This window comes from Phoca vitulina, unplaced genomic scaffold, assembly GCF_004348235.1.
Source record: "Phoca vitulina isolate PV1807 unplaced genomic scaffold, GSC_HSeal_1.0 scaffold87, whole genome shotgun sequence".
Taxonomy (NCBI): Eukaryota; Metazoa; Chordata; class Mammalia; order Carnivora; family Phocidae; genus Phoca; species Phoca vitulina.
This window is the reverse complement of record NW_022589790.1, coordinates 2,796,680-2,808,986: the sequence shown is the minus strand read 5'-3', so window position 1 is coordinate 2,808,986 and position 12,307 is coordinate 2,796,680. Positions and strand designations below refer to the sequence as shown.

Here is a 12,307-nt window from a genome sequence, read left to right as displayed (position 1 = left end):
GAAAACTATAAAATACTCATGAAAGAAATTAAGGAAGACACAAAGAAATGGAAAAACGTTCCATGCTCATGGATTGGAAGAACAAATATTGTGAAGATGTCAATCCTACCTAGAGCAATCTACACATTCAATGCAATCCCCATCAAAATACCATCCACTTTCTTCAAAGAAATGGAACAAATAATCCTAAAATTTGTATGGAACCAGAAAAGACCCCGCATAGCCAGAGGAATGTTGAAAAAGAAAAGCAAAGCTGGCGGCATCACAATTCCAGACTTCCAGCTCTACTACAAAGCTGTCATCATCAAGACAGTATGGTACTGGCACAAAAACAGACACATAGATCAATGGAAGAGAATAGAGAGCCCAGAAATGGACCCTCAACTCTATGGTCAACTAATCTTTGACAAAGCAGGAAAGAATGTCCAATGGAAAAAAGACAGTCTCTTCAACAAATGGTGTTGGGAAAATTGGACAGCCACATGCAGAAGAATGAAACTGGACCATTTCCTTACACCACACACAAAAACAGACTCCAAATGGTTGAAAGACCTCAATGTGAGACAGGAGTCCATCAAAATCCTAAAGGAGAACACAGGCAGCAACCTCTTCGACCTCAGCCGCAGCAACTGCTTCCTAGAAACATCACCAAAGGCAAGGGAAGCAAGGGCAAAAATGAACTATTAGCACTTCATCAAGATAAAAAGCTTTTGCAAAGCAAAGGAAACAGTCAACAAAACCAAAAGACAACTGACAGAATGGGAGAAGATATTTGCAAATGACATATCAGATAAAGGGCTAGTATCCAAAATCTATAAAGAACTCATCAAACTCAACACCAAAAGAACAAAGAATCCAATCAAGAAATGGGCAGAAGACATGAACAGACATTTTTCCAAAGAAGACATCCAAATGGCCAACAGACACATGAAAAAGTGCTCAACATCGCTCAGCATCAGAGAAATCCAAATCAAAACCTCAATGAGATACCACCTCACACCAGTTAGAATGGCTAAAATTAACAAGTCAGGAAATGACAGATGTTGGCGGGGATGCGGAGAAAGGGGAACCCTCCTACACTGTTGGTGGGAATGCAAGCTGGTGCAGCCACTCTGGAAAACAGTATGGAGGTTCCTCAAAAAGTTGAAAATAGAGCTACCGTATGATCCAGCAATTGCGCTCCTGGGTATTTACCCCAAAGATACAAAAGTAGGGACCCGAAAGGCTACGTGCACCCTGATGTTTATAGCAGCAATGTCCACAATAGCCAAACTGTGGAAAGAGCCAAGATGTCCATCAACAGATGAATGGATAAAGAAGAGGTGGTATATATATACAATGGAATATTATGCAGCCATCAAAAGGAATAAGATGTTGCCATTTGCAACGACGTGGATGGAACTGGAGGGTATTATGCTGAGCGAAATAAGTCAAACAGAGAAAGACATGTATCATATGACCTCACTGATATGAGGAATTCTTAATCTCAGGAAACAAACTGAGGGTTGCTGGAGTGGGGGGTGGGGTGGGAGGGATGGGGTGACTGGGTGATGGACACTGGGGAGGGTATGTGCTCTGGTAAGCGCTGTGAATTGTGCAAGACTGTTGAATCTCAGATCTGTACCTCTGAAACAAATAATGCAATATATGTTAAGAAAGAAAAAAAGAAGAAGAAGAATGTAGCAGGAGGGGAAGAATGAAGGGGGGGAAATCGGAGGGGGAGAAGAACCATGAGAGACGATGGACTCTGAAAAACAAAGTGAGGGTTCTAGAGGGGAGGTGGTGGGAGGATGGGTTAGCCTGGTGATGGGTATTGAGGAGGGCACGTTCTGCATGGAGCACTGGGTGTTATGCACAAACAATGAATCATGGAACACTATATCTAAAACTAATGATGTAATGATGGGGATTAACATAACAATAAAAAAATTAAAAAAAAAAAAAAAAGATGGTTTCCTTGATTCTAAGATTTGCAAGTTTTACTATTCCATGCCGGAGTGTTGGCCTGTTTTCCTTGATCTTAGGAGGGGTCCTCTCTGCCTCTAGGACAAGAATGTTTGTTTCATTCCCCAGATTAAGGAAGTTTGCAGCTACAGTTTGCTTAAATATATCTTCTAGTCCTCTCTCTCTCTCTTCACCCCCTCCAGGATTCCAATAATTCTGACACTGGAATGCTTCATGGTGTCACTTATTTCTCTGATTCTGTTTTCATGGATTCTGAGTTGTTTTTCCCTGGCCTCCTCTTTTCCCTTTTTATCTATTAAATTGTCTTCCAGGTCACTGATTCGTTCTTCTGCCTCACTTACTCTAGCTGTTAGATTATCTAGATTAGTTTGGATCTCCATTTTTAAATTCTGCCAATTCAGCTTTCATTTCTGCCCTGAGAGACTCTATGTTGCCATTAATAGATTTCTCCATTCTAGCTATTGTCTTCACAATTGCTAGCCTGAATTCCGTCTCCAATATCTTGGTTATATCTGCATCCATTTGTAAATCTGCAGCATAAGTCATAATCTCTGAGTCTTTTCTATTTTGGGGGCTCCTCCTCCTAGTTATTCTGTTGATGGGTGGATGAGGGAATATATAGAGTCCAAATTATTGATCACAACCCAAGCAAGATGCACTTGTTTTCTAGGGACCTTAGAGTTACTGGCCTCTTGTTTTCCCAGCCTGTCTTCTGGGGGAGGGGCTTGCGGTGCTGTTACTCAGGCAACCCTGTTTGGGCAGAGTTGCCCTGCCCCCCTGTGGTGGAGGATGGACTCAGTGGGAACCAGTTTTTGGGGGCTTTTGTTCTCTGGCGGCTTTCCCTGGTGACTTTCTGCGTCTCTTCTGAGAGTTAGAGCAGAAGAGACCATTTCCAACCCTCTGCCTCAGAGCAGAGAGACCGCAGTCTGTTCTTCAGTGAGCTCTCCAGGCCACACTGTCTCCATTTCTGTCCATGCTGCTATAAACTGCAGCATCCTGGGTTGTGTGCCCCTCCAGAGCACCCCCAGTCCTGCCTCCAAGTCGGGGCATGTCTCTGCCCTTCCTGCTTCTAAAACCGCCAGCCGCTCCCAGTTCACCTGTGCAACCCCGCCACTCTGCGTTTCCATCCTGGGGGCTGCCTTAAAGTCCTTTCCCAGCCGCTACTGGTCTTCGAGGCTGTGCCCATCCCCAGCACGCCAGGTTGTCGCTCACTGTCGGTGTACAATCCCCATGGCCAGGCTCCCTCCTGCTGCCGTTTATCATCTGATATCTGTCCCTGGAATCACAGCTCCCAGCTTCCTACCTTGAAACCAACTGCGATATTCTGTTTGTAGAGATCCAGATCTTCTTACATCTCAGGCTGATTTCATGGGTGCTCAGAGTGGTCTGGTAGATATCCAGCTCAATTCCGGGGACCAGTTGGAATATGGTCCCCTACTCCTATGCCATCTTTTCTCAAAATTCCTATATAAAAGATGTTGATACATCATTTAGTTTTTGAGCCTCAGATGCTGCATCAGTGAAAGACAAGAGAACTATACCAATACCTCATACAATACTCTTGAAATTAAGTGGTGATAGATATACACAATGTAAGAAAAATATATTATAATATAGAAAAGGCTAAGGCCACATAAAGCCTGGCATCTATTTCACATATAAGATGTTATTGATGATGGTGAAATTTGAGATTACTGTTAATATTGGCTAAGATTTCCAGTTAATAATAAGAAAAGATTTTAAAAAGACATGAAGAGAGAAACAGAACAGTGCAACATAGTTACCTATTATCTTTCTGTTGTTGTTAGGTCTCTTAATTGCATTCTTCAAAGTCCCAAAAGGAATTTTTCAATAGCAAACCTCATCAACTCCCATAATAGGCATAGTAAAACCAGGATGATGTCACTGTCTTGTTTATCTTTATACTGTTAACCATGGCCACACTCCATTTTTCAGGTGGATAAGAGCTGCAGCAACATCTGATGCTGAGTTCAATCATATAGAAAGAACTGTAGGAGCAAAAGGGTAATTATTGTTTTCAACTTGTTCTCCTTTTGATACATGCTATTAATTCTTGACCATATTTCCTCATTTTAGCCTATTTTTATGAGTAAAAGCAAATATGATTTTTAATTCAAGTATAATTAACATACAGTGTTATATATATATATAGTGGAATATATATACACATATATATTTGACAATTCTATACATTTCTCTGTGCTCATCAAGAGGAGCCTTTTTTAAATTGAATCTTTCATGTAACAATAACTTACTTCAACGTACTAGGAAATGGATTTTTATTTCCATTATGTATGGGCAAAAGAGTACATATTCCTCCTATATTATTGGATGATGTGTTTGTTTTCTTGAGGCTGAAATTTTACAAAAGAAATGAGGCTGATTTTACTTTGGGTGGGAATTATTTCTGATAGTTAGAAAAGTGAAACAAATGTCTCAATTATATTTATGTTTCTTAGATATAACTGACAGTAAGGGATTATACCCAAATTGTAGGCTGTGGAGGGAAGATAATGTTCTAGAAAGCTAGGATAGCATTTTGAGTTCTGGGCCCCAGCATCTGAATAGAGACACAAGTCCTCTCCCAGGTATATTATGTGATGCTAGGCAAATGACCTCAGAATCTGAATTATTTAATTTGTCAAAGGAGAAAATAAGATGAGTAAAATAACTCTTGGGGAAGATAAAATATGGTAAAGCAATAGAAAAAATCTGCTGTCAGCTTCAAATAAAAATTTGATGTTATTATACCACCACCATTAATAACTCTTCAAATTAAGTAGTGCACTGTTCTGTTTATATTAAACTCAATAAATTGGATACAGAAAAATAATATAGAAAAAGAAAAAATGATATAGAAAAAATAATACAGAAAAATAAGGTTAATTACCTTACATGGTACAGACAGCATTCCTTTGTCTCTCTGGTGTGCCAGGTGGGCTGTTCAGTGTAGCTTGATCCCAGGCATTCTCTTTTACTAAATTGCAATAAAGATTTGTTTCATTTTCACCACAAATATTGACTCAGAAAGGAGAATGTTTTGCTTTTATTGGACTGTTTTAATTTTGCACGGAGGTCAGCTTTCATCTACCATTAGGTGTGGAATTTCACAGATTATATTTTTAATGCAATGTGTATCAGATTTGTTGGATATTTATATTACGGCATTAAATTAATTTTCAGTGTTGTCTACTGCTTTAGCATCCAAGAACTAGGGACTCTTAATAAGTTGAATATTGTAATTACTCTTTGGAATCATTATAAAAGCATAGAATATTTTGAAAATTAGTGATTATTCCTGAAATATCCCTGATTTGAAACCACTTCTAAACTTTTCCTAGACAGAAGAGTCAATATTTCTTTTTATGTTGGTAAGGACTTTTAAAATTTAACATTTCAGAAACCGAAAAGTTGTAAAACTTTAATATCCATAAGAGAAAAAGTAAAAGAAGTTATTACTGATTCTTTTCAGAAAGGACAGATGTATTTTTCTATTGTTCTTTTTTATTTTGAGCTATTTTAAAATTATACTTTAAATCACACACACACACACTATTTTGCTTGAATACACAGACTGTGACCTCTTTCACTGTAACCAAATTCAAATTTATTTTATTTGTCTTTAGTACTTAACACACATGTAAGCTTTGAGTAGCTAGACACAGGAAGGGGAATTGAGTTTGAGTCAGAAACAATTCATTGTTGTTCAGTTTTTCTCTCTGCTCTCAGTTTCCATGAAAAATTGGTTACTACAGACAATAAAGTAGATGATGCTTGTGAAATCAACTAAAGACTTGTCTTGTAAATGAAAATGATCTTCTAAATGCTAGCTCTCTCCCCTTAAATTTAGAATAAATGGTAGGAGCTTTATGTAAATGAAGTTGGAGATGCTATATAGACAAAATTAAGGTAGGATTCTCCTTAAAGATCTGTTTAAATAGAGTTAAAATAAGATAGAGATAGAGATAGATATATAGATATATAAAATAAGATATATTATTATTATTATATTATATACACATATATATTATATTATATTATATTATATTATATTATATTATATTATATTATATTATATATTCTCTGACTACAGAAATTATCAAATCCAAATCCTTATGTGTATGAATAGATACTAAAACTGGCAAACAGGAGTAATTCATCTTATATCATAAAACAAAAGTGGTAACAGCCATCTCCTACACAGAATCTGTATAATAATAATTGTAGATCTTAACTCTTTAACAATATATGTACTTACTCATCTGTAACTGATAATGTTTAAACACTTTTATTATTTTACATAATTTAACACTGAACATAATTTAGACCTAACTTTATTATCCTCTTTTTATGTAAAGTGGTCAAAAGAATGGTGGATAGAGGATAACCTGGACCCACAGTCATAGTCCAGACTCAAAGTATGGACTCCTAAATTGACGTTCCTAGGATATCTAAGGTGCTGACCATTGGTGAGGACCCCATCTGTTCCCGTGGATGCATGGCTTACTCCACACAAACACAGAGCATCACAAAGGAGATTCAAACTTTTGGTATGATTATCCCCCAAATCATGTTTCAGTTACTTTCTAAATCTTTTGTACCTGGAATATATCTCTAACAGTTTTTAAGGTCCAGTTGGATCCTTAAACCATGTAGGTTGATTCCATTTTGACTTCCATAACAAAAAACTATAGAAATAAGGGGTTTTATTCTTTTTTTAAATGATTCCCTTTCTATGTTTTCAAAGGGCAGTGATTGTGCAATATTCCATACTCATTGATAAACACTATCATCAGGAATTCTCAAAACCTTGAACTGTGGAAATATTATAAGTTACCAATATCCTTTTTTAATTTAAATTCAATTAGCCAACATATAGTACATCATTAGTTTCAGATGCAGTGTTCAATAATTTGTAAGTTGCATATAACACCCTGTGCACATCACATCACATGCCCTCCTTAATACCCATCATCCAGTTACCGCATACCCCCACCCACCTCCCCTCCAGCAACCCTCAGTTTCCCAGAGTTAAGAGTCTCTCATGGTTTGTTTCCCTCTCTGATTAAAAGTTATTATATGCTCACAAGTGTAACTACCATCTGTCACAAAACATTATCAGGGTGATGAAGAGTGAGACAAAATGGGTGAAGGGGAGAAGGAGATACAGGCCCCCAATTATGGAATGATAAGTCACAGGAATAAAAAGAACATAAAGAATATAGTTAATGATATTGTAATAGCAATGTAATGGGACAGATGGTAGTTATATTTGTGATGAACATAGCATGGTGAATGAACTTGTTAATGGAACATTGTAAACTATACTCAAATTTTAAAAAAAATAAAAATGAATGAAGAAAAAATACAAAAATAAAATAAAAAATTCAATGTCATGGACTATATTCCCTATGCTGAGCCTTATATTCCTGGGACTTATTTATTTTATAATGGGAAGACAGTATCTCCCAATCTTCTTCACTCATTTTGTCACTGCTCCACCACTTTCTTCTCTGGCAACCATCAGTTACTTCTCTGTATTTACAGATCTGATTCTGCTTTTTTTTTTTTTCCACTCATTTCTCTTTTTACATTCCACATATGGGAGTGAGGTCATGTGGTATTTGTCTTTATCAGTCTGACTTATTTCATTTAGCATAATACCATCTATGCCCATTGTGTTGTAACAATGGGCACAATGTTATGGATTTTATGGCTGCATGATATTTCACTGTCTGTATGGAATATACACACACACACCACTTTTTTCTAATCCATTCATCTATCAATGGGCAATTAGATTGTTTCCATATCTTGATTATTGTGAATAATGCTGTGATAAGAATAGAGGTGCATATATAAATATACAATGGAATATTAGCCATAAGAAAGAATGAAATCTTGCCATTTGCATGGTCATGGATGAAGTTAGACAGTATAATGCTAAGCAAAATAAGTCAATCAGAGAAAGGCAAATGACATATGATTTCACTTCTATGTGGAATTTAATAAGCTAAACAAAAAACAAAGGGAAAAAAGAGAGAGAGAAGTAAAATAGAGCAAACTGATGGTTACCAAAGGGACATGGAAGGGGAATAGGTTAAATAGGTGATGGGAATTAAAGGGTACACATGTTCTGGTATGCACCAGGTATTGTATGGAAGTGTTGAATCACTATATTGTGTACCTGAAACCAATATTACACTGTATGCCAAATAACTGGAGTTTAAATAAAAACTTTAAGAGATCACATGAAGTTTGAAAAAAAATAAAATAAACAGAAGTCCATATATTAGTGTTTTTGCTTTATTTGGGGAAATGCATAACCAGTAGTGGAATTATTAAGGTACCAATATTTTTTTAAAGATTTATTTATTTTTTTTACAGAGAGACAAAGGGAGCAGGGGGGAGGGGCAGAGGGAGAGGGAGAAAAAGAATCTCATGCAGACTCCCTGCTGAGTGTTGATCCTAGCACGGGGCTGGATCTCATGACCCTGAGATCATGCCCTGGTCAAGAGTTGGAGGCTTAACCAACTGAGCCACCCAGGTGCCCTAAGGTACCAATATTTTTGACTGACTATGTGAATTCCTAGATTTCTAGTAAATTTGTTCAATTACAGGTAACTTATAATCCTACAATTTACAGGTCCTTGGAATTTCCCTGTATTAACACACATGGTTGCTGTGTATAAACATGACAACACACACACACACACAAGTTCACTAAACATTTTTTTTCAGGTGGTCATATCCCATGAGTGATCTATTAACTCCACAACTCTCCTTGGTGATCCTGGTGAAATCCAATGTATAATACCACTTGGGTGGTCAACCATACTGGACGATCAGATTTTGTCCTAGTGGGACTCTTCAGTCAATCCAAACACCCAACTCTTCTTTGTGTGGTCATTTTCGTGGTTTTCCTGATGGCCTTGTCTGGAAACACCATCCTGATCCTTCTGATCCACTGTGATGCTCACCTTCATAACCCCATGTACTTTTTTATCACCCAGTTGTCTCTCATGGATGTGATGTACATTTCTGTCACTGTGCCCAAGATGCTCATGGACCAGGTCATGGGTGTGAAACAGATCTCAGCCCCTGAGTGTGGGATGCAGATGTTTCTCTATCTGACACTAGGAGGTTCAGAATTTTTTCTTCTTGCTGCCATGGCCTATGACCGCTATGTGGCCATCTGCCATCCACTCCGTTATCCTATCCTCATGAACCATAGGGTGTGTCTCCTCTTGGTGTCTTCCTCCTGGCTTCTGGGATCTGTGGATGGATTTATGCTCACACCCATCACCATGACCTTCCCCTTCTGCAGATCCCGGGTGATCCACCATTTCTTCTGTGAGGTCCCTGCTGTAATGAAGCTTTCCTGCTCAGACACTTCCCTCTATGAGACACTCATGTACCTGTGTTGTGTCCTCATGCTCCTCATCCCTGTGACAGTCATTTCAAGCTCCTATTCTTTCATCCTCTTCACCATCCACAGGATGAACTCAGCAGAGGGACGGAAGAAGGCCTTTGCCACTTGTTCTTCCCACATGATGGTGGTCATCCTCTTCTATGGGACTGCCATCTATAACAACATGCTTCCCACCTCCTACCACACCCCTGAGAAGGACATGATTGTATCTCTCTTTTATACCATACTCACTCCTGTTCTGAATCCTTTAATTTATAGTCTTAGGAATAAGGATGTCACAAGGGCTCTAAAAAAAATGTTGAATTTGGGGTCTGTTTTACAGGAAACTATGAAGTAGGCAATATTTGTACTGTTTTTTTTTTTCTTCACTCTACAAATTAAAACTTTAGGACCTTATATCAACGTTTTTCTTCAGATTCTTATAACATGATGTGCCATCACGTATTTGTCCCTTTTGAAGGAATAAACTGGAAAGCTCTTCCTTTTTACACTTCTGCATTCAGAATATTTGTATAATTGTATTGTAGCCATGTTACATTTTTCTGAATATTCATATTCTTAAAAAATACATAATGAAATATTTGGAAACAAAGATCATAAGCTGTGTAACTGATGAAAGAGAGATGGAGAGAGAGGTGATAAACCAAATGGGGTATAAACTTATAGGAGAATCTAGGCAAAGATATATGAGTGTTAATTGTACTATTATTATTCATACTAACTTTAGATAAATTTGAAATTACTTAAGGATAAAACATAAAGGATCAAACTTCTGTCTATTTTAAAAATGTGTCCTGGCTGCATGGTGGCAGTGTAAGTGACAAATCTTGGAAATTGTAGCCAAGTTAACATGGCTGATCATTACTGCAACAATCCAGGTGTTGGCCTGTGTTTAATTAGGGTGATTTTGTTCTTTAGGTTCCAAACCCGAAGACATCCAGTGGCTGTTACCTTCTCTGAAATAATTAGCCCATTGTGGTAGAAAGTATTGTGGGAAAAACAACCCCAAGAAGGAGGGCTTAGGGAAGCTTTCCAGCATAAGGTGGTATTGGAGCTGAAATTTGAAGTATGTAACTTATTGTACAAACAAGCAGAGGAAGAACATCAAACTTTGAGTCCTTCATTTACTCAAAAAACATGCCTTATGCTATAATTAAAAAATAACTAATAGCTAAGTGAATTTAACATATAAATAACAAATCTACTATCCCTGAGGAATATAATCTGTAGGTGTAGTTTGTGCAAAGAGTTATAATAAAATACATAAATTGCTTTGAGGCTCATGTGGAAAGGGTGCAGCTGATCAGGACACATCAGTTCTACCTATTACAGTGAGTTCAGCCAAACAAAGAGGCTGAATGGAGACCCTAGATCACAGTGTTGAATGGTGACTAGATGTTACCTTCATATGAGTACTGGAGGCTGAGACCATGGCTTTTGCTCAAGAAGCAAGGACATGATGCCACAGAAAAGGAACACCATGAGCAAAGTTCAGGTGGTTGACCAAGCAGGAGAGAAATGTCCTAATAGCGCCCCCTTCCTGCTTCACTTTAGCCTCATTTCTTGCCTTTTTGTGACCCAGGTATTTACAAATGATAATAAAATGACCACACTTGGATTGTAGAAAAGTTAAATCAGTGGGAATCAATTGGAGAAGAGCAACATTGGAGGTATGGAGATCAGGTGAGTGAGGGTGAGGAGCTGGATAGTGATGATCTAAGGGGAATAGACCATTACAAATGGAATTATGGGCTTTTGGGATGTAAGCAGGACCTTGTTGAATCTGGTTATTTGAAAGAATTAATGACATTCATAATCCTCTAACCAGAGATATCAAAGAGAAAAGAAAAAAGACACAAATGATTAAAATCCTGAATGAAAGAGGAGATATCACAACCAACACCACAGAAATACATACAATTATAAGAAAATATTATGAGTAAGTATATGTCAAATCATTGGGCGATCTGGATGAAATGATAAATTCCTGGAAACATATAAATTATCAAAACTGAAACAGGAAGAAATAGAATATTTGAACAGTTCTATAATCAGCAAAGAAATTGAATCAGTAATAAAAAATCTCCCAAAAAACAAGAGTCCAGGATTAGATGGCTTCCCAGGGAAATTCCACCAAACATTTAAAGATGAGTTAAAACCTGTTCTTCTGAAACTGTTCCAAAAAATAGAAATGGAAGGAAAACTTCCAAACTCATTCTATGAGGCCAGCATTACCTTGATTCCAAAACCAGGCAAAGATCCCATTAAAAAGGAGAATTACAGACCAATATCCCTGATGAACATGGATGCAAAAAATCTCAATAAAATACTAGCAAATGGAATTCAACAGCACATTAAAGGAATTATTCACAATGATCAAATGGGATTTATTCCTGGACTGCTGGTGTGGTTCAATATCTGCAAATCAACATGATACACCACATGAATAAAAGAAAGGAAAAGAACCATATGAACCCCTCAATAGATGCAGAAAATGCATTTGACAAAATAGGGCATCCATTCTTGATAAAAAAAAAAAAAAACCTTCAAGAAAGTAGGGAAACAAGTAACATACTACAACATCGTAAATGTCATATACGAAAGATCCACAGTTCATATCATCCTCAATGGGGAAACACTCAAACTTTTCCCCTAATGTCGGGACCATGACAGGGATTTCCACTCTCAACACATTGTTCAACATAGTACTGGAAGTCCTAGCCTCAGCAGTCAGACAACAAAAAAAAATAAAAGGCATCCAAATTGGTATGGAAGAAGTCAAACTTTTGCTCATCACAGAAGACATGATATTCTATGTAGAAAACCCAAAGTCTCCACCAAAAAATTGGTAGAATGGGATACATGAATCCAAAAAAGTCACAGGTATAA

At 37.4% G+C, this 12,307-nt stretch overlaps 1 protein-coding gene across 1 annotated transcript; it reads left to right on the top strand.

The window, feature by feature from the left end:
- Positions 1-5,444: 5,444 nt before the first annotated feature.
- LOC116626476 (olfactory receptor 2T29-like) lies at positions 5,445-9,755 on the top strand. Its single transcript, XM_032395819.1, has 2 exons — positions 5,445-5,469; positions 8,788-9,755. Exon 2 carries the CDS (start codon positions 8,793-8,795, stop codon positions 9,753-9,755), a length of 963 nt encoding a protein of 320 aa, XP_032251710.1. The 5' UTR covers positions 5,445-5,469; positions 8,788-8,792.
- The last annotated feature ends 2,552 nt before the right edge of the window (positions 9,756-12,307 follow it).

What these genes read in the sequence shown, in the direction of transcription:
- LOC116626476 (XM_032395819.1), top strand. Translation starts at nt 8,793, where the DNA reads ATGTATAATACCACTTGGGTGGTCAACCATACTGGACGATCAGATTTT.